The sequence below is a fragment of a genome, unplaced genomic scaffold, assembly GCF_019419815.1.
Source record: "Pyrus x bretschneideri cultivar Hongxiangsu unplaced genomic scaffold, Pyrus_bretschneideri_v1 Contig81, whole genome shotgun sequence".
NCBI classification, from domain to species: Eukaryota; Viridiplantae; Streptophyta; class Magnoliopsida; order Rosales; family Rosaceae; genus Pyrus; species Pyrus x bretschneideri.
Window position 1 is genome coordinate 1213578 of NW_025999822.1, and position 20520 is coordinate 1234097.

Genomic DNA, 20520 nt, shown 5'->3' on the forward strand with positions numbered 1-20520 from the left:
CCCCTCTTTATTCTCTCTATTCTCCTTGTTCTCTCTTTTCCTTGCCGCACATCTCTTTATAACTCTCCTCTTAAATAGGCCTACAATTTTCCATAAGAAAATCACAAGCTATTTATTAATTTTCTAACAATCTTAAGCAGTCCTCGAATCCAGTCATCCGCACTCCAAGTGAAAATCCCTAGAACCTCTCACAGTCTCTCTCTCTCTCTCTGAGCTCCGACAATGGCGGAGCTGCCAATGATAACAGTAGGAGGCAAGGGCTCGTCTCTGTCCTCCTTCTCCGTCTGCTCCATCGCCAAGGGCCTTGCTCATCTGCGCACCGACTCGTCGGCGCTCAATCGGCTCGACTCCTCCTCCTCCTCCTCATCGCCCCTCGCCCACAATCTCGCCTCTCTCCTCCCCTCCCTCCCAACTGTCGAAGAAACCAGAGCCTCCCTCGTCGTCCTCCTCTGCAAGCTTTTATCTCTCTCCGGTTCCCCCAACGTCCGTACGGTTCTTGCGGTTCGACTCGCCGAAGCCATCAATTCCCGAGACTTGGAGCTCGGGTCGCTCGTTTTGACCGAAGAGGAGGCTCTTGCGTTGGAGGAATTCAAGTTATCCTCAGCTTTGTGCGGGATATGTGCGCTTCTGGACCACCAGTCCGCCGCTTTGTCTACTGTTTCCGATGCGGTGGCAGCGATGTCTTGCGAGGCGTTGAAGGCCGATGTAAGGGCGTTTAATTCGATGGATTTGGGGGATGGGTACGCAGCGAAGGAGGTGATTGCTGTGGCCAGTGATTTGAAGGTGCTGCTCAATGGGTCTAAATTAGTGGGTAAGCTTGAAATTGAAGCGGTATCGGAAATCCCACAAATTCACGCGAGTTTGAGAGAGCAGGTGAAATCTTTGCACTCCAAGACTCGAACGGAGCTGAATTCTGGCGGGAAAGTAGTTACTCCTAGGACAGTGGTGACCACATTGTTGTCACTGGCGTCGGCGCTTCATCACTTGGGTGACCTTAGTTTGTCCCGTGCGAAGATGATTGTGGATGCGGTGGGGAGTGAAGATTTGAGGTCGAGTTTGGTGGCATTGTTTGAGAAGAAATGCCCAAGTGGTGAAAGCTTGATTAGTGGGTTCAAGTTGGTTTCCCATTTGGGATCTGACGCAGAAGTGAATTATGATAATTTTGCTCACGAAGTGAATCTGTTAATGGGAATTGTGTGGAAGATTGTGACTTGGGAGGCAATAACGGCATTTGTGCTGCTCGAGGGAGCTGAGTTGAATGTGAAGAAGAGTGAAGGTAGTGAAGTGAATGGAGGAGGGAATGTGAGAGTAGAGAAGAAGAGTGAGAAGAAGAAGAAGGTGGTTTTGGGTAAGGGGACTAGTGTTGTAGTACAGTTGATTAAAGATAGGTTGCAGGGCAAGGGAGGAAATGCTGTTGATAGTTTGGGGTTGTTGGTAATTTGGGCGGACGAGCTTTCATCGTTTTTGGACCCCAAGGACCTGGAATTTGATAGTTTGTTGAACAAGGTGAAGGAGATAGTGGAAAGCAATGAGAGTAGAAGACTCCCAAAGCTTCCAAAGGTAAGATTCCAGTACTCATGTCATTTAATGTAAGGTATAGTTGATCAGATATGATTCAAGATGATAATTAAGAAGGATTATACAGTTGTTAATTGGTTGAATTTTGTTTGTTACTTGATTGGTGGCTTTAGATAACCTTTTATTCAACATGTTTCTGCTTATGCGGTAGATGTGGATAATGAAAAAGATTGGTACTTGCACCCCCTAATTGTGAAGTTGTTTTAGCAGTCATCTTTAAAAACCCTCTTAGAGTGAGTTTTTTGACATCAACATAAACTTTTAAAAGTTAAAAACCATTTTAACCCTTTACACATGTTCTGATACCTTGAAGTTTATGTAGTGGATAGTTATTGGTTTTGAAATTTAGTATAGAATCATGTATAGAATCATTTTTATTAGAAACCTGTCAAGAATTATTTCTTTCTTTTATTTCCAAATGGTCAGGACTAGAATATATCTCTTAAAAGAATTTAGTTTAACACTTAAGTTTCGAATGGAACATGTGCTTTGTTCAGCACGAAAGCAGAGTAATCTGGAGTGGAATTATGTTGATACTTACATAAGTTACAATTAATGCTTTTCCAATTGTCAGTCAGTAACTCAGTGCGAAATATTTTTCACACCAGTGTACACTCATCTATTTGATATTTACATTGACGCACCTAGCCTATACTTTTGTCCTGCTCCTTAGCTCTCTTACTTGATACATCTCGCTTTTTGTGTAGAGAAAGCTAGAATCAGTGATCCTATCGAACTTGTCCATCATTTTTTGACAATTGAAAACTCAAGAGGGATATCTAAAAAGTCCCTATATGTCTGTGTAATTGATGTAAACATATATCTGATGCTGCTATGGGTTATGTCAATATTTGATTACAGTGGATCATTAATGACATCCTATCTGTCTCGGAGTATTTTCGCTAATCCACATTATTTCATTGATTTGTAGGAGAAGAAAATTAATATCATTCTTTCTTATCTAATTTTTTTACCTTTTTCTTTGGGAAACTCTTTGTGTTTTCAGGATAACCACGTGTGGTTATTAACTTATTACTATCTACCTCTTACTTTATTGTCTTTTGAAAGGAAGGGATTTTTTTTTTTTTTAGAACATAATGTACATACTTTAACTTTGTAGTTCGATACGAATAGATGTTTGAATCTGTAATAGTGACCATTTGGAAAGAATTGGAAACTTATTACAATTGTGTGATTGTATATTTTCAAGAAACCAAACTTAGGTTGCTGTCAGTTGCCTTTGCAGATTGTGGTCTTTTGTTTCAACTGATTTTATGATTTTTTTCTTTTTGGGTTTATGCTGAGTGGACTTACTAGCATTCTGACCTTGTATATATTATTGGAAATCCTAGGGTACTCGTGACTTCGCGAAAGAACAAATGGTAGTAAGAAAGACAGCATTTTCGATTATTGAAGAGGTCTTTGAGAGGCACGGTGCGATGGCCCTTGACACTCCAGTTTTTGAATTGAGAGAAACCCTCATGGGAAAATATGGGGAAGATTCAAAATTGATTTATGATCTTGCTGACCAGGTATTTCTCAGTTTCAACTGTTGTCAATTTAAGTGGAGTTTTGTTTTTATTTTTCATAGTGTATTTCTTTTTTGCAAGTTTCATGAAGTGTTTCTTAATTTGGCTATGAAATAGTACCTCAAAAGGCCTTTTAGGTTTTCTGTGCATGAGCCAGGGAGCTACTTCTAAAATTATCTTGTGTGGTTTTCTCAAGAATTTGGCTATAGGGATGACCTTTTGTTGGTTGCATCTTGCTTATAATTTTGTTTATGCTTTTTAAACCTTCTGGCGGGTATTGTTGTATTTTTAAACATGAAATAATCTCCTATATGTTGCGACCACTACGTATTTTTCATGTACCATATGGGGAATTGCCAATAATTGCCGAGAAAGACCTTGTAATTTCTTCTTCATAAATACTTCTCTTAGGTTTCTAGCAGCTAAGGTGCAATGTTGTTATAGTTTGACAATTAAACTAAAATAATCACTCATATCTAATAGGGGTTGTGTTTGTCAGTGTCGGCAGGGAGGAGAGCTTTTATCACTGCGATATGATCTTACTGTTCCGTTTGCTAGATATGTAGCTATGAATGGTATCACATCTTTCAAAAGGTACCAAATAGCAAAGGTTTATAGAAGAGACAATCCATCCAAAGGACGATATCGTGAATTTTACCAATGCGACTTTGATATTGCTGGCCAATTTGAAAAAATGGGTCCAGATTTTGAGGTTATTAAGATTTTGACAGAACTTCTTGATGAGCTGAATATTGGAGATTATGAGGTAAGTTTTCATTTTTACCCTCTGTTTGTGTCATTGCGTACAAACTTTTGTTAAATTGAAGAAAGGCATGATTTTAACACCACAGATCCTCACATGTATCAATTTTGAGATGTAGTTATGCATGAGACTTCTTTTGAATATTGTTATGACGTATGAGATCTGGCTCCCAATTTCAATCATTTAAAATTACCAGAAATGCTTTCGAGGGCGAAGGATATTGGTTCATGGTAAAGAAAAAACTTAATAAATGCAATCAATGTGGTAACAAATTAACAATAGAAAAAGTCGAAGCAAAGTGTCCGTCTTACTGTAATGATTCCATGTTTGTATGCATACAGAAATAGGACTCATTCTATTCTTTCATAAACCCTTCAATCTTGTTGTAAAGCAATTATGGAAAGATGTATTTCGACCTCTATGAAGAAGCCTATGTAACATGTTCCCTAAATGTCATTTAACTCTCTATGAAGTGCTTCCTAGACTGCTAATATTTAGAACTTCCAATGGGTTCTTTTGCAATTTATGTTGGTCGGTAGAAAAAAAAAAATTTATTGCAAGATCTCATTCGCTGCATATTTTCATAATAAAGTGTTGTTTTTCTTCTGGCGGGTATGAATATGATTTAGATTAATTGATTAAACGTTATATTATTTATCTTAAAGTCTCTCAATTTTGACTGCGTATTTGCTTGCATTTTACATCCTAATTGTAGATCACTCTTATGTGTGTATAATTGAGTTGTGTAATTTGTTTTTGTGAAAAATCATAGATTTTAATTGTAATGGAGTTATAGTTATTTACTTTCATGAATTATGAAAATCAAGGATATTAGTCCATTGCAATAAAATTTGTGTTTATACTGATCTTATCTGCCGTTCTTAAATTAGTTGGCAGGAGCTCAACTACAATATTTTCTAGTTCCTTTTTTCTTTAATAAATAAAATTGTGGAACATGTATGTTGATTTCTTGACAAAAGTCACAAAATGGACGTTTATTTGTTTAGTAGCATCTGCATCATAATGTGAGCAATTATTTGGTATGCCTCATTTTTCTGGCTTAACTTTAATTACATGTGTTTGTCACTGTTTATTATACAGATTAAATTGAATCACCGAAAGTTGTTGGATGGAATGTTGGAAATCTGTGGAGTGCCTCCTGAAAAATTCAGAACTATTTGTTCAAGTATTGACAAGTTAGACAAGCAGCCTTTTGAGCAGATAAAAGGGGAAATGGTAAAGACGAAAAAATTGCAACTGATTTCCCATGTGTATGCCTGAGTTACATTGTTATATCTTGGGTTTGCTTATTTCTATGTTCTGCATGTGCTTGTTTGAGTTACATTTTGTGTCTGATGTCCTTGCTGAGTTACATTTGTCTCAGTCTCTTTGCTTTTTGTTAGTTGGTGATTCACTACTTAACAGAACATTAGTTACTGCATAATATTGTCTTATGAAGTACTTCGCAAGCTGACCCCTAGTAGTTGGGAGGAATCCTATATATAAATGGAGGATGTTTCTCATACATAACCTAACAGAACAATGATACATAAGATTGATTTTACGAGCTGGACCCAAGTAATAGGAAAACTTTGTTTTGCATTAAACACGATAATGGTTGTCATGTGTCTGCTTCTTGACAAGGAATGCTGTCTAGTTGGGCAATTTTCCTGGTTAAGTATCTGTATTTGTATCATTGCCTGATGGAGGGCTGAAGTCTCACACCATGAGGTAAAGCTTTTGGTCCTGTACCTACCAACCCAAAAGTTTTATTGATAACTTATAGTTGACTTTCAAACACTGGATGGTATTGATTTAAAAAGTATGTTTTGAGTTCCAAATAACTGAATGGTAAAAGCATTTGTATATCCAAATAATGAATAAACTGTATTTCTTAAAGTAATTTGTGATCATAACAATTTCTAAGAAAGACATATCTACTGGTTTGAAATTTCATACCATGAGAACCAATGCATTTCAGTTCTTGTTTATTTCTCGTCTATAAGCATGTACTTGGTTTATCAATTTGTTGTGCTTTTCTCCATAATTGGCGGGCATGCATTTTCATTTCTATCCTTTATTGTTTGTCTTGGTTGATGCCATTTTTCATATGGTTGACTTATTTTCTCTTATCCGAACTAATTTTATATCTGCCATATATGAATTGTTCTAGGTGGAGGAGAAGGGCTTAAGTGTTGAGACAGCTGACAAAATTGGTGCTTTTGTAAAAGAGCATGGTCATCCTTTGGAATTGTTAAGTAAGCTTAAACAGGAGGGCAGCAAGTTCTTGGAAAGCAGTGCATCTATAGATGCGTTGAATGATCTGGAGATCTTATTTAATGCTTTGCAAAAATCAAAGTGCATAGGAAAAGTGGTTTTTGACTTAAGTCTTGCAAGGGGTCTCGATTATTATACGGGAGTAATATTTGAAGCTGTTTTTAGGGGGGGTGCCCAGGTAAAATTATGTAAATGCTGTTGTGAATTTCTTTTGTATTCATTTTGTGTCCTATTGTTGTTTGTATAACATGTCTCATGTGCCTTGTATAATCTTTCTGTGACCTTATTTAAAAATTTCAATTCAGATGAACAGTGAAAGTAATAATAAATGGCGTATTCCCTTTACTTCCTCAGCTTAACTTATGTGTTTCAACCTATATTAACTTGTTATCAGGTTGGTTCAATTGCTGCTGGTGGACGCTACGACAACCTTATAGGGATGTTTGGTACAAAGCAGGTTCCAGCTGTTGGTGTTAGCCTTGGAATTGAACGAGTATTTAATATAATGGAGCAGCTTAACAAAGACCAGAATCAGGTGATGTTTCCCATGCTTCTGGGTATATATCAATTAATAGTCTTATATTTTGGGTGAATATTATTGTTGGGTTATAATCTGATTGGCAGTGACAGCACTTCAAATCCTGTTCCCCAACTGGGTAATTAATAGAACATAATTGAACTATAAATTCATTAGGTTATACGTTTCTTAGGTTAAGTTACACTGCCTTCTGACTGCTGATTCATATCTTAGTTTAGTCCCTAAACTGTATATTTGTCATTTTGGTTCCTGAATTTTGATTAGTTGATCCAAATATAAACTTCCGTCAATGAATTCAACCGGAGTATTGTGTACATGCACACATGCCTACATAATCGAGAATAAATTCTTCATTCCAATTCAAACCCACCCTTATTCTTTTTTTACTTTTCGAGAAAGAAACTGAAGCTGAAATAAAATCAAGAGGTTAGAGGAAAGAAACTCAAATCAATATCCTTGTATTGATGCTCCAAGGAAATTAAAACTCGTTATCTTGGTGTTACCTTTTAGTCATTCTAGAGCCATCTTTCCGTTTGTTCAGCGTCCCTACTGTTTTTCTTTGAAAATTGTTTGAGTTTAGAGCAAGGGACTGCTATTTGGTAGATGGATTGGGTGTTAAAAAGCAGCAAATAGGTATGACATCTGTCATTTACCAGGTATCTATGCTGTGTTTCGGTGACTTGTGATTTTGATTGTCCTACACTCTGGATTGGTTGGTCCAATGTCACAATAGATATAATAGCGCATTGAAGACTTAATTTGTTCCTTTTTGGCTTCTTGTTTTATATATATATATATATATATATATATATAAGTACATGACTTTTTGGCTAGCGACATGGTGGATTTAAGGCTGATACTGTAGATATATATATATTAGTTCGTGTAAGTACATGACTTTTTGGCTGGCGACATGGTGGATTTAAGGCGGATACTGTAGATACATGTTTTGGTTAATAATTTGGAAAGCCACATGGCATTATAGGTTGCCTTGTAGTTTAGTTTTGCAGCCTTGTATGAGGCATTGATCTGTTTCATGTTTTATTGATATTGTGATACAGAGAACACGAGCAACGAAGACTGAAGTCCTAGTGAGTATATTGGGGGATGATTTAGGACGAGCAGCAGAGCTATCAACGGAGTTGTGGGACGTAAAAGTGAAAGCAGAATACTCGGTGAATAAAAGAGTGACGAAACACTTTGATCGAGCAAAGGAATCTAGGATCCCTTGGATGATAATTGAGGGTGAACGGGAGCGGAATGATAATGTTGTGAGATTGAAAAACATGGAGGCTGGCGAGGAAATCACAATTTCTAGAGATACAATTGTGGAAGAAGTTCAAAAACGGTTGAGTTCGTCATAATTTAATCAGTTAAGGCAGCAAAGATATGAAACCAGATTACCCTAACTTTTGAAACTTAATATGTTTTTGGTGACACCGGTTTGTGGGTATGCTTTACAAAGTGTATCTGTTAAGATGCTTGGATTGTAATGTAAGTTGGTGATTTGAGCTTAATAAATAAAATGTGGGGTTAAGACTTTGTGTTATATTAGAAAACAAGTAGGGAAAGTAATGTTGAAATTGCTTTATTCTTCCTCGATCACTTGAGATTTTGTTGTGGAGAGTGATGCAGTCGCGGTCGCAGTCGCAGATGGTGGCCTTTGTTGGTCCAGAGTCCCCGGCATATCACTTTACGATTGGCACTGGCAGGCAGTGTAAGGGTGGGACTGAGGAGATGTCATGACGCTTCAACTTACACCCCAAAGGAAATGGGCGAAAAGAAGCTACCGTCAAAAGAAAAACAAGAAGATTGCCATTCCCTTTTGATTTATATGCTAATCCTATTTATCGACAAGAAAAGATTATCACCAATTTTCTTGTCTTTGTTTCGACTCCATCTATATTCGCTGTAAAAAAAGACTATTAGACTTATTTGCTACGTCAATTATGACATTTCTTTTGGAAAAAAACATAGTCCTTTACTCCAAGTTGACGTACTTGACATTTCATTTGGAAATGCTCTTAATGATTTATATGGCCTTGTGATACACCGTTGGGTCAATCATTTGGTCATTTTAACTAACAATATAGTTTAACTTACTAGTACCTAAATAAAAATTCAAACGAAAAGCTCTCAAGTAAATATGAAAAAAGAAGGGGGCTAGAGCCATAGTAGAAATTAAGCACTCTTTGTAGCTCTCTTCACCCGATTTCGAGGCTACCGGCCCCCTTTCCCTTCATAATCCCACTTTTAACTATTGACAATATATATAGAAAAACTCTTCAAATGCGAGAAAGGGACTCTACCGTCCCTCAATCACACGCCATAGGTTTGTTGACGATTATAATTTGAAAACATAAACTAAAAATTGTATAAGTCGAGCAGACTGAGTGTGTGTAAGATAATTAGTATATTCTTTCTTTATAGAAAACCTAGCAAGCTCATTTTGTAAATAAATCGATCAACATTGAATTCAATTTTTAAACATTGTCGGGAGGAGGCTCCGGTTTCAAATTGGGTTTAAAGAAGATGACCTTAAAATTGGTGGTATTCTATTTCAACAACGTGGAGAAAAAGTACATCACATGTGAGTGAAGTTGGTTCAACGTGGAGAAAAAGTACATCGCATGTGAGTGAAGTTGGGATCCATATCCGGTTTATTTCGATAGCAACTTGTATATTGTCAAGGTCACATGAATGAAGTTGTTGGTTTAGCATCCTTTTCTTTCCGACAGTAATTTAAAAATACGAATACACTGTTAAGGTAGTGTTTTATAATAAGGATGTAAAAACACGTGAAAAAGAACTAACTCATATCTTATATAATTAACTCTAAGTATCAATATTATAGTACAAATGTGCTATACAAAATTCCCTAGCTGCTTCCCATTTTCTCTCTCGTACGAAACCACCCCACCGCCCCAACAAAAATAAAAAAATCCCCTGCTCTCGCTGCCGACTCCTTCTTCGACCTCCCCTCTACCCATTCCACCCCAAATTTGGTGAAATTTAGTCTTGAAGTGGTGAAATCCGCACGGTGGGTGCGACGGAGATCGTGGTGGCAATTCCTCCAAATCCTGAAGCTAAACCCTTCAATAATCACCACCCTTCGACGCCCCTTGAGGCCTAGAACAAAGCCCATGCATTGGTTGAGGCGTCGTAGCTATTTTAGAGTCCAATCAAGAACACCCAAATTCAAGGGTTTCCAGCAGTTCGTGGTAGTTTTCAGGTGTTTCCCGACCATTGAACTCTAATTGCCTGTAAAATTTGATAATTTTTGGAGTTCGTTGAAAAACTGTGTTTTCGTTCATCGAAAACTGCCACCCAGGGTGGCGAGTGGCCAATGGGTCGACGTTGCCTTTTCATGCAAATTTTGATATTCTAAATATGTAGTTGGTATCCAATTGATGTGTTTCAATTATTAAAACTAATGTTGTTTATTTATGTTATTTGAATGATTTAGAAAATGGATTAACATTGATTTGTGAACTACGAATGGCTTGATCCCTTCTTAGGGTACGTTGGCAGTCTAACAAGACGGTTAGATGCAGCCATAAAATAACCCAAATTTATTATTGTACTTGATTTCTTTAAGGAAAGAAATTTATTATGGTTCATAGGGTAGAGATTAACCATGATTTTGTTTTAGTCTATCACCGGATTTAGCTTCAAAATAAGAATTTTGGGTCGTTACACTTGCTACCTCCCCAACCACCCCCAACTTACTTCTCTGCCCCACTCCCTTCCCTCCCCTATTTCTAGTCCCCTCCTCTCAATTTTCCTGTTTCTTTTCTCTTCCTTGTTCCCACTAACCTTCTTAATTTCTAGTTTCTTTGAACTTGTCTTAGATCTAGACTTTTACGTGCCTTTCTTCACCCATTGCTTTTCTCCGTCATCAATTCTCCACGCCAATCTTTGCTATTCGGCCCATTGCATGTCTGTTCTAGGTGGCGCACTTTGGTGTTGGGTGGTTGTTAAAGTGCTTTTAGTATTGTTTGGCAAGATTGTGGGACCGGTTTTTGTGCTGGTGGCTCGTTCATCCCCATTTTCCATTCATCCAGCTTGTTCGTGGATTCTTCCTTTTAGTGATGGTGATGGATCAGTAATGGAGACGTTTCTAAATCTAAGGATTTTGTTATTGTGGTCTTGCTTCTCTAGCATTTATGTTGTATTTTCTTATAGGCTATACTTGTATTTGAATTGCCTTTATGCTTTCTATGTCATGTAATAATTTTTTTAATTAATAAAAGTTTCAAAGTTTGAACAAAAAAAAAAAAAAAAAAAAAAAACCCGATCCCCTACCCAAATCTCATCCGGTCACCACCTCTAACAAGTCGGCGTATGCATTTACTATTCTACTTTCTCACAAAAAATAAAGTAGAGAGTCTTTATTTATTTATTATGTGATGCGACATTGCAAATGACTGACTAATACAGTCCTCAACCTCCCCTCAACTTTGAGTACGATTATCTTGTTTTCATTTTTTTCCTTTTTTTTTTTTTTCATTTTATCTAAATGATTATGGTTGAATTATGTTAATATTTTATATTAATTTTTTATAACAAAAAATAAATAAAATAAGAAAATGTGAGGAAAGGAGATGGAAAATATCATCTCAACCGGAGGAAAAGTACATCTCAAAACTATCCTTGTACTGGTGTCGCGTATTCTCTCCTTGGGCGGCAGTATTCCCACCACTCCTCATCCCACTCTACCCCATTACGCGGCACGATCCTATTAGTCAAAGCTTCCAAAAAACTATTTGAAATTTACAAACTTGACCTCTTCCTTGTATCCTCTGTGTTATCCCCCCATTCTTCAGCACCACAGGGCACAGGTGGCCCAGCTTCAACGAAGGGTACCGTCTTTAGCCCTCATCACTCTGCTCAAAATATCCAAATACAGAGGAGGTGGGTTTGGAATTAGGGATTTGGGAATTAGGGATTTTGGGGAATTGGGAGAGTAAAAAGGGTACCTGTGTCTGTGTGTGGTTTACCAATAAAAGCGGTCTTTCTCCGTGCTTGAATTTTGTTGCCAATCCAACACGCAGGTGCACGGTCCTACACGCCAAAAAGGAAAAGAAATCTCATTTTTCTTTGCTCACGGTTAGGGTTAGCTTCCCTACTCTAGGCTCTGTTCATTTCCTACTATTTCTATTGAGCTTTTATCATTTTCTCCGATTCCGAATACCCGCCAATCAATTCCCGCCATGGAAGGAGGAGGAGAAGTTGGTGAGTTGCAGGACTGGGAGGTGCTCCACGGCTTCGACCCTGCCCTGGTTAACTCGGACGACTCCGTTCAAACTCCCAGGAGCTTCGAGGGAATCGATGTTCACGCCGAGGGTATGATCAGGCCTGATTACTTCTCTCTCGATAATCATGACAAGTCTGGGTATGGAAAGGGGGTGGTTGATGTCGCCGAAGAGGGTTCAGTTGAGTCGGACAACCCCAGTTGGATTGACCCGGATTCGGTGACTCGCTATGGCGGAAAAGAATCGGGTGGGTTTTGGTCCGATTCGGCAAGTGATCGGTCCGATGACCGTAAAAGTAATGATTTTGAGGGGAAAAACGAATTGGGTTTTGTGGAAAATGAGAAAAGCCATGTTGGTTTTGAGGGTTTTGGAGAAATGTTAGCTGTGGACGAGAATTTTGGGAAATTTGGGTTGGATGCTCAGGGCCGAGTGAGCTTTGAAGAAATTGGGGAAAACGGAAGCCTTGATAAGGATTTGGGTAAGTTCTGGTCTGATTCAGGCGGCGACAGTCTGGTTTCAGTGAAATTTGAGAAGGTTGCGAAGGAAAGCGAGATAGGTTTTAGTGGTTTGGAAAGTGGAAATAACTTGGACAATGAACCAGAAGAAGGACAGTCAGTTGAGAGTCAAAGTGCTGCAGTTGAAGAAGAGAAATCGGAGGTGAAATCCGGTGAAGAGGTAGTGAAGAGGACAATCCTGTGGTGGAAGGTCCCATTTGAGGTTTTAAAGTATTGTGTTTTCAGGGTAAGCCCTGTTTGGTCCTTGTCCGTCGCTGCAGCTGTAATGGGTTTGGTGTTCTTGGGGCGGAGATTGCGCAAGATGAAGCGGAAGAGCCAGAGCCTGCAGCTCAAGGTTACTCTGGATGATAAGGTCAGTTATTGCACTTTATTATTGGATAGTGATCATTTTTTTCACTTCATGTTATTGCAATATATTAAGTATGCCTGCATTGAGATCACTATGTGGTCTGTACGTTATGGCTGTCAATTAAAAGCTTAATCTATAATTTTGCGTAATAAATTTTTTTGCGTCTGTTCATGCAGTAGTGTTTGTAATTTATTTGGAAAGTTAAAAAGTTGAAATCCGAAGCTTTTTGCAACTCATGTGATCAGTTGAGTCAAAAGACATTTGAGCTCGTTTCTCAGTATGTTTGCATTAGTTTACTTTTTGAAACCACTATATCAAACTCTTCATATTCGCAGGACTTCGTAATAAATTATTAAAAACCAGGATTCCAGTAAAAGGAACCTGCCCAAGTGCAATAGGATTCATACTGATATGTCTTTGCTTTTGTTTGCCAATTTATTGGGACTTTGATCGTTTGGCGATTTGTGCAAAGCAAAATTTTAATGCTGCCATTTCACATCTTTCTTTTGTACTTTTCAATCTTGATTACTTTTCTTAAAGATATCATTTGGGAGTACTTTTCTCTGACTGTTTTGCTTGTTCTCGACATTTTCTGGTGCAAAGGATTTTAAAATCCTGTTTAATCACCTTCATCCATTATTTTTATTGTATTCTCCATGATAGATTATGATATTATGTTTGCTTACTGGTATCACTTTTTTTCTCTCTCGTTTCATTGGTTTGGAAACAAAGGATATTTGATTAAGATAAAAATTAATTACCAAAGTTTACGTGGAGGTGAACAAGTAGTCAACGTTGTACAAACAAACATTTAGATAGCAAACAGTTTTGGAAGCTGTGAACACTAACACAAAGGTGGTTCCCCAATCTCTCTGTCCTGCAAAAACTAATTCTCTTATCCTTTCCCCATAACAAAACAAAACATAGATCCAAGGAAAAGAAACTAATACCCTGCAAGTTGACTATCCAAGGATCTATGCTGATGCCACAACCCACTGATTTTGATTCCACCAATTGGCTTTAGCCTCTATCCACTATTTGTTTTTTTCTCTCAGCGCATCTTAATGCTCATGTACCTGCAATTTTTTTTTTCATTTGCCGCGGCATCTTCACTTATGAATTTTAGGGATTGGTGTGGTTCTATAAGTGAAGGGAAGAAACCTGTATAAATGTTTGAAATTTTATTTAAGCCAAGTCTATATTTTAATGGCTGCAGTGAATCTAATATTAAAAAAAAAAAAAAAAAAAAAATTATACACAGAGAGAAGTAATCTCTTTAGAAGAACATGTGAAAGCTTGCTTAATGTAGGCCAGTAAGAAAGTTCTGCGTGAAAACATAAAACTAGAAACAAAATAGACTCTTAATGAAGTCTGTTAACTTATTCTATACTTTAAAATTAGCAAAAAGGTAAAAGAGCTCTTTTATGAAACTTTTACCTGGAGTTCCTGGATGCCATAATCCATACTAGGTAAAAAAAATACAGCACGATCAGTGATCACTGATCAAAGGAACGGTAGTCATGCTAGTGAATGTTTAACAAGAAATGAAATCCTTATATTTTGCATGATTGCATTATCTTTAAAGTGCCTTTGCCAAGTGAGCTATAGGTGATTTTCCTGTTTTGGCAATTTTTATTTGGGATTAAAAGTTGCAGAAACCCTCAAGTGAAGCCAGTGAAAATCAACCTCATCGTGCATCTTAGGAAATGGTTAAAAAGAACAAGTTTTGTTGGATTTACTTATTCTTCAGATCCTTGTCTCGGCCGTGAGATCTAGCTCAAGCGGTATTAGGTTAGGGGTGGGAAAATGGTAGAACCTTATTCATGTTGTTGTAAGAAAAAAATGATTGTTTTGTGGTGGGATTTCATTTTGTTATATGAGTTACGCACTTGGTTTTACAAATGTGATCTTTTGCTCTACTGTTTTGAGATACACGTTGAAGTGGCCAACCAAGGATATATAACTGAACGATTTTTGCAGAAGGTGTCTCAGTTCACGAGTCGTGCTGCACGTCTCAATGAAGCATTTTCAGTGGTGAGGCGGGTGCCTACAGTGCGACCTTCGCTGCCAGCAGCTGGAGTGAATCCATGGCCTGTAATGGGTTTGAGATAAAATGATTCTTGTTGTGAAGTATATAGAAAAAGAAAGTACTTTGCCCATGACCGTGCTAAAAGTACTACGTTGTTGTGCCTTGGTTTGTATCAAAAACAATTGTGGCTGTTATGTATTAACTCTGAAATTAAGAATCATCTGTAAAATGCAGACAAAGATTACCATTTGGTATTAACTTTACTTTTCCCTGTTGTGTGGCATGCTTTTTCGCCTTATTGGAATTCTCTCGGTGTGCTTTTTATGCCCACCATTGGAATTTCGAAAATGAGGAATGTCAATGTGTTCTTAATATACCAATCCCTCCCTCTCAAGTCTTAATGCAAGTTAATACGGCATCAATCACTTATTTGAGCCGGCTCTACAGATGAATCTTATGAACCTTTTTGTTTACCGAAAATCGCTTCGTTCATGGACAAACCGAAACTGAAAGGAGGAAAGAGTTGCATTCCTAAATTTTACTATCGGTTTTTACATTGTGGAACAGGCAAGAGGGTTTTCATCACTAAATGTTTGACAAGGGTAAATGTGCTGAGTTGAATACTGAGGTGGATATTGGAATACGCATTCTCCTCCTCCTTCTGGGCGCTGCTTGTTATTATTAACCTTGTCCTCTTGCCCTGTTATCTGCCTTGTCCTTTCCTTGCCCTTTCTCCTCACCTTGTTCTTGCTTCACTATCTCAGCATGCTTCCCGAATTCCTTCTTTATGTATTCCACCAGCTTTGCTGCTTCAACTATTCCCCTCACTCTTACCCTTGAGCTCTCCATATTCGCTTCTACACTTAGAACACCTACAATATGCCAAAGAAAAACGAGCCGGTTAATTTCACCAATGATCCCTAAACTCGTCCGTCGTCCCTGTGTTTTATTCTCATTCATTACTAAAATCTTGTTTTCTATAGACGACAAGAGAAATGGTATTTCTTGTTCCGAATTAAGAACAACAGAAAAATGAACTATTTAGGTTAAACGAACAAACGATTTCCGATTTTGATGATACATAACATGAAGCAGCAGTTGCGCATCCTTTCCAATAGGGATTTACCTTTTATTTTCTCCAGGTATTTCTTAATGTCAATTGCACAGCCTTCGCAATGCATTAACGTTTTGAGAACCACAACTTTCACCTGAGGCGGAGCCTACATTTCCAGTCCCAAAAACAAGACAACGGTAATACTAATATATATCGGTATAAAAAATGAATGCTTCTCCCCGTAATTTAGACCAGATGGATTAGAATATCGTTTAAATAAAAAACGTACCGCTTCTTTCTTTTCGGGCTCCTTTTTCTGTTTGTTTTCTGGTTTTGGTATTGGAGATATGAGTTCAGCGTTTCTACTAAACTTGTTTTGTACTCTCTCCAAAACCCTTAGAGGGTCGGCTTTCTGCCCCTTCACAGTCACTTTATGATTTGGGTAATCAACCACAACCTCTTCAACACCTAATCAATCAAAAGAAAATCTCCAAAAGTTATGCATGCAAGTGCACTATACTATTGAAATACAACAACAACAACAAAGTTTTATCCTACTAAGTGGGTCGGCCATATGAATCTTAGAACGTCACTGCGCTCTGTTTTGCCTCATGTCTTCCGTTAGCTCAGTATATTATAATTTAGATGCACAGTAAAAAGAACAGAGATATTTGTATAAGAATTTTTACCTTCAAAACTTGTCAAACACTTGGAAACCTTACTTTGGCATCCTTCACAATGCATTAATACTTTCAACACAATTTCTTTACCGGAATTGTTATTTCTCTCTGTCATGTTGAAGATGGGTTGCCAGGAATCCCCTTTTTGACACAAACGATGCTGGGAAAGGGAGGAATCGAATTCAAGACTTTTGAGTGCTAAGGAAGAATGATCTTAAACAGTTCAGGTACAAGCCGCTTGAGGATTACCAAACATGGATGATTTATGGTTGGAAACTTTGTTCTTGAAGTTAATATGTAATTCCGTTAAGAATAGGACATTGAGTGTCCATAAACTAATGATAAATTGTGGTTTAAGAAGTCTTTTAACTCTTTTATAGGTTACATTATTTCATTTATGGATATTTACTCTTACCAAGTGGAAGATAATAGTTCCTATTTATGTGGTTAATAATCTTTCGCATGCCTTTTTATGTGGTTAATTGTTCATGGCCCGTGTGACAGTGTAGAGTGGTACAACATTCCGATCTAGGTTTAAAACATGAACTTTGGTCATCAAATTACTAGGCACAACTGCTGCAGCCTTAGCAGATGCATCTGCACTTTCCAAAAAAAGGGGCAGATAATTTTGTTGGTACTACTGTTTTGTACACATACCACAACATCATACATTTCCCAAGAAGCTAAAATTATGTGCTTATGTTCTCCTCCTTTATTAACTACCAAATGTCGACAATAACGATTGTTGGTACTCGAGGTTTCACCTATCAAAAAAGATATCCAAGACTTGGCTTCGTAGATGTACTTGCACGCGTATGAGCTCAACGATAACTATGAACAACCTTCTATAACTATTCAAGGTTTAGAATATATGGACCTCCTTGCAGTTGTTGGTTATATGAGATGCCTTCAGCCACCACTTATCGGAGGTATTATGGCCAACTCATCCTTGTCTTTAACGACTGCAGAATCAGCTGTGTACGCCTCATTAAGAGCAAGCACCATGCATCCGCGGATCTCTGTCAAGCTTGGAAACATGGCAATGAGCTTATCTAAACAATCAAGGGCAGTACTACCAGAGGACACCTCCAGTGGCATATCACTCAAGCCAGTTAGACCACGAGCCCTGGCAAAGAGCAACACCTTTATCTTAACAGATGAACCCTCGATCCCCTGACTGGTAGAGTCCATGGTTACCGTCTTACTCTCTTCTTGTTTGAAATCCATTGCAGAACACCCTGCCTCATGAATTAGTTGTTGTGAAGCATGTTGGCTGCAACTTTAAGACACCAATAACTAATCAAAACCGATAAACGATATGGAAATCAGCGGAAAAACAAAAACTAATTTCTTTCATGCTTATCAAAAAAGGAAAAATCTACAACTCATGTTTGACATTGACTGGCAAGGATAATGCAATTAAACAATTCCAATATCAGTCATACAATTATATAGATTTGACCTCAGAAAGTCTAGCATGAATCCAATTCTCACAATTGTCTTCTCGTTAGCCAGACAACTAATCCACAGCCGTTTTTCGAGATCTGGAATAAACAAATCTTACCCCCAGGATTTGTGAGCCTATATCTTTGAAATATGTCAGATTTACAATTCTAGATAACTAAATCTTTGCCATTGCCACAACAGCAAGAACAGGCCTTTCTAATACTAGTTCTAGCGACATTAGCAAATCGTTAACAATACCATCATCACATTTCCTGAGAACTATGAGTTTGAAAATGCAGAAGGAGACAAAGTAGCAATGATCAATGTCATTAAAGCTTTCTCATGTATTTTCAACACCTTATAAGCATCAGAATCACAGCAGCGTTCTCAACAATACCATCATCACATTCAACTTCGGAAAATTAATCAGGACAGGGAATAGATCCATCAACAAACCCATTATTCCATTTCCCTCCAACAAAAGGTCCATCTGGAAATTCCAAGTGACATAATTTGAGTTATCCAATTTTACAGTAATAGTATTAAACACATTTGTTAAATAAAAAAAAAAAATATGGTATTACACACACTTGGAATTAAAGATGAAATTGGAGACTGAGTAAGGGCTAACTGATTAGCAGTAACCATTGTGCACAAGCACAACCAAATAGAAAGCAGATAGCTTCATTTTTAAGAAAGCTATAGAAACAAAGAATCAAAACCACAGAATCAAAAGCAGATAACAAGCCACACAGATCTGATAGAATCCGTGATAGAAATCAACAATCTCAGCAACGATGCAACTATAAACAGAAACCCCCAAAAACTAGGGTTTGAAAGTTTTAGTTACTTTTGGGATAACCTATGCCTAAGTGATGAACGTTTCTTGGGTATCTGTGTCCTCCGCAAGAACCCAAACATTGAGTTTTCATGTAACAGCAAGAATAGTAATAACCCTACCCTACCTGTTAGTAACCCAACAGCGAAAAACCAATTGGCACTGATAGTTGCGAAAAAATTTGTTGTGCGTATAGAGTAACACTTCCCCAAATACAAGGATTTCGATTTGGCTCACAAAAAAAATATATGCCCGATTGTAACTAGCAATGTTGAGGAAACTAGAATGGACAGCTTTGCACATGTCATGTATATGTATCAATCAAAACAAAGTTGGAACTCCTACGAAATTAACTCAATGCCAGACAACTTCTATAACACAAAATTCCAAATTATTCCACACAGGTGTGGAGGATTAGCTAATTAGAAACCTCACTTTTACTTGATATTGCATGCAACAAAATTTGGATGCAAACTCAAACCTCAAAATGGGTTTCTCGCAACTCCAGTTTTAAACTACACCGCCTCTGAAGACTGTAAGATTCCAAGAGACAATGATGACTCAAAGCACGTGTTGAAGATTACATACATACAGGTGAATCTAGATATCATTGGATTATCCCATTCCCATCCCTCAATCACTAAATTTTGATGTAAACTATAAGCCATTACAAACATTCAGAGGCATGAATATCAAGTCAAGTCCTTATTAATTAATCACGATAATTAAAAATAACCACAATAATAATTCAGACAATCACAGTATAATTTTAGTCCTACAAGCAACAAGTATGAAGTACCAATGTGAGAAAGGGAAAGCTTGGTTTTGGCAGATGAAAGAAGTACACAAGGACTTGAACTTTAACTGGTATTTTGGTTTCAAACAACACGAATAGAAAAACCCACCAACAAACAAACTTAAAAATTAATTGAAAGGAGATAGCAGCAAACAAGCATTGTGCTTTTTAAGATCAAAAAAAAAAAAAAAAAAAAGAAAAGGTTCTATGGGGATGCCCAGATGATGAATCTGTGAGAAAAGAAAGTAAAAGTAAAACCCATCTCATATTTGCTTAAAAATGATGGGAAGACGTAGAAGCTTTACCTTCACCAATCGTTCAGAAGTTTCAGAGATTGCAGAGAACAAGAAGAACAAGCTAAACAGGAAGAGAGTTTTGACCAAATAAACTAAAAACAAACAAAGAAGATGACAGTGCCTGTTTTCGACACTTCCGTGTTGGGTTTGGGTTTTTGGGCTTTTAGTTTTTATTGGTTTTTTTTTTGGTTTTGTTTTGGTTTGGGTTTATATTTTTTGACATGCTGTCTACAAGTTGTGTAGAGAAATGATATTCTCTATTTCTGATTTATTTATTTTTTAACACTCGATTCGCATATTATTTTTATAAAAATTCAATTCAATTTAACCGTCACAATAAAATTTTAATGTTTCAAAATACAGTGTTCATGAATTTATTTGAACTCATTTATGTCTCAAATATTTTCAATTGACTAATATGTTGCAAGAATCTTTGAGATATAACTTGAAAAATAGACAATTTGAATTGTTGAAGTTCGATATGGTATAAGTCCCACAACTAATCTCCATTTTTTGGAAAAAAAAAAATGAGGATCTCTTCTCTTAAAAAGGTGATTTTTCAGTGTGCTCAAAACAA

General features: G+C 37.3%; 4 protein-coding genes across 7 annotated transcripts; 2 read left to right on the forward strand and 2 right to left on the reverse strand.

The window, feature by feature from the left end:
* On the forward strand, nucleotides 1–8234 carry LOC103956558 (histidine--tRNA ligase, cytoplasmic). Its single transcript, XM_009368570.3, has 7 exons — nucleotides 1–1560; nucleotides 2931–3110; nucleotides 3616–3873; nucleotides 4972–5106; nucleotides 6044–6325; nucleotides 6542–6682; nucleotides 7747–8234. Exons 1-7 carry the CDS (start codon nucleotides 223–225, stop codon nucleotides 8047–8049), a joined length of 2637 nt encoding a protein of 878 aa, XP_009366845.1. The 5' UTR covers nucleotides 1–222; the 3' UTR covers nucleotides 8050–8234.
* Nucleotides 8235–11898: 3664 nt separating this feature from the next.
* Nucleotides 11899–15096, forward strand: LOC103956562. The gene is made up of 2 exons (XM_009368577.3): nucleotides 11899–12807; nucleotides 14785–15096. Exons 1-2 carry the CDS (start codon nucleotides 11899–11901, stop codon nucleotides 14914–14916), a joined length of 1041 nt encoding a protein of 346 aa, XP_009366852.1. The 3' UTR covers nucleotides 14917–15096.
* LOC103956561 (heavy metal-associated isoprenylated plant protein 8) lies at nucleotides 15036–16994 on the reverse strand. The gene is given in 5 exon segments (XM_009368576.3): nucleotides 15036–15529; nucleotides 15531–15705; nucleotides 15960–16053; nucleotides 16177–16355; nucleotides 16577–16994. Coding segments are annotated over 5 exon segments (699 nt in total). The 5' UTR covers nucleotides 16683–16994; the 3' UTR covers nucleotides 15036–15384.
* Nucleotides 16995–17170: 176 nt separating this feature from the next.
* Nucleotides 17171–20108, reverse strand: LOC103956560 (molybdopterin synthase sulfur carrier subunit). Of its 4 annotated transcripts, XM_048575856.1 has the most exons (3): nucleotides 19953–20083; nucleotides 18371–18503; nucleotides 17171–17840 (listed from the first exon to the last, which is right to left on the reverse strand). In XM_048575856.1, exons 2-3 carry the CDS (start codon nucleotides 18379–18381, stop codon nucleotides 17477–17479), a joined length of 375 nt encoding a protein of 124 aa, XP_048431813.1. In that variant the 5' UTR covers nucleotides 18382–18503; nucleotides 19953–20083; the 3' UTR covers nucleotides 17171–17476. The 4 variants fall into 4 exon arrangements, with proteins under 4 accessions (XP_048431813.1, XP_009366847.2, XP_009366848.2 ...); XM_009368572.3 differs by lacking the exon at nucleotides 18371–18503 and having other exon boundaries at nucleotides 19953–20108; XM_009368573.3 differs by lacking the exon at nucleotides 18371–18503 and having other exon boundaries at nucleotides 17171–17846; nucleotides 19953–20100.
* Nucleotides 20109–20520: the final 412 nt, after the last annotated feature.

Coding starts and splice junctions, on each gene's coding strand:
- LOC103956562 (XM_009368577.3), top strand. CDS start 11,899: ATGGAAGGAGGAGGAGAAGTTGGTGAGTTGCAGGACTGGGAGGTGCTC. Junction 12,808..14,784: donor AGGTTACTCTGGATGATAAG/GTCAGTTATTGC, acceptor CGATTTTTGCAG/AAGGTGTCTCAGTTCACGAG.
- LOC103956558 (XM_009368570.3), top strand. CDS start 223: ATGGCGGAGCTGCCAATGATAACAGTAGGAGGCAAGGGCTCGTCTCTG. Junction 5,107..6,043: donor AGCAGATAAAAGGGGAAATG/GTAAAGACGAAA, acceptor GAATTGTTCTAG/GTGGAGGAGAAGGGCTTAAG. Junction 6,326..6,541: donor TTTTTAGGGGGGGTGCCCAG/GTAAAATTATGT, acceptor ACTTGTTATCAG/GTTGGTTCAATTGCTGCTGG.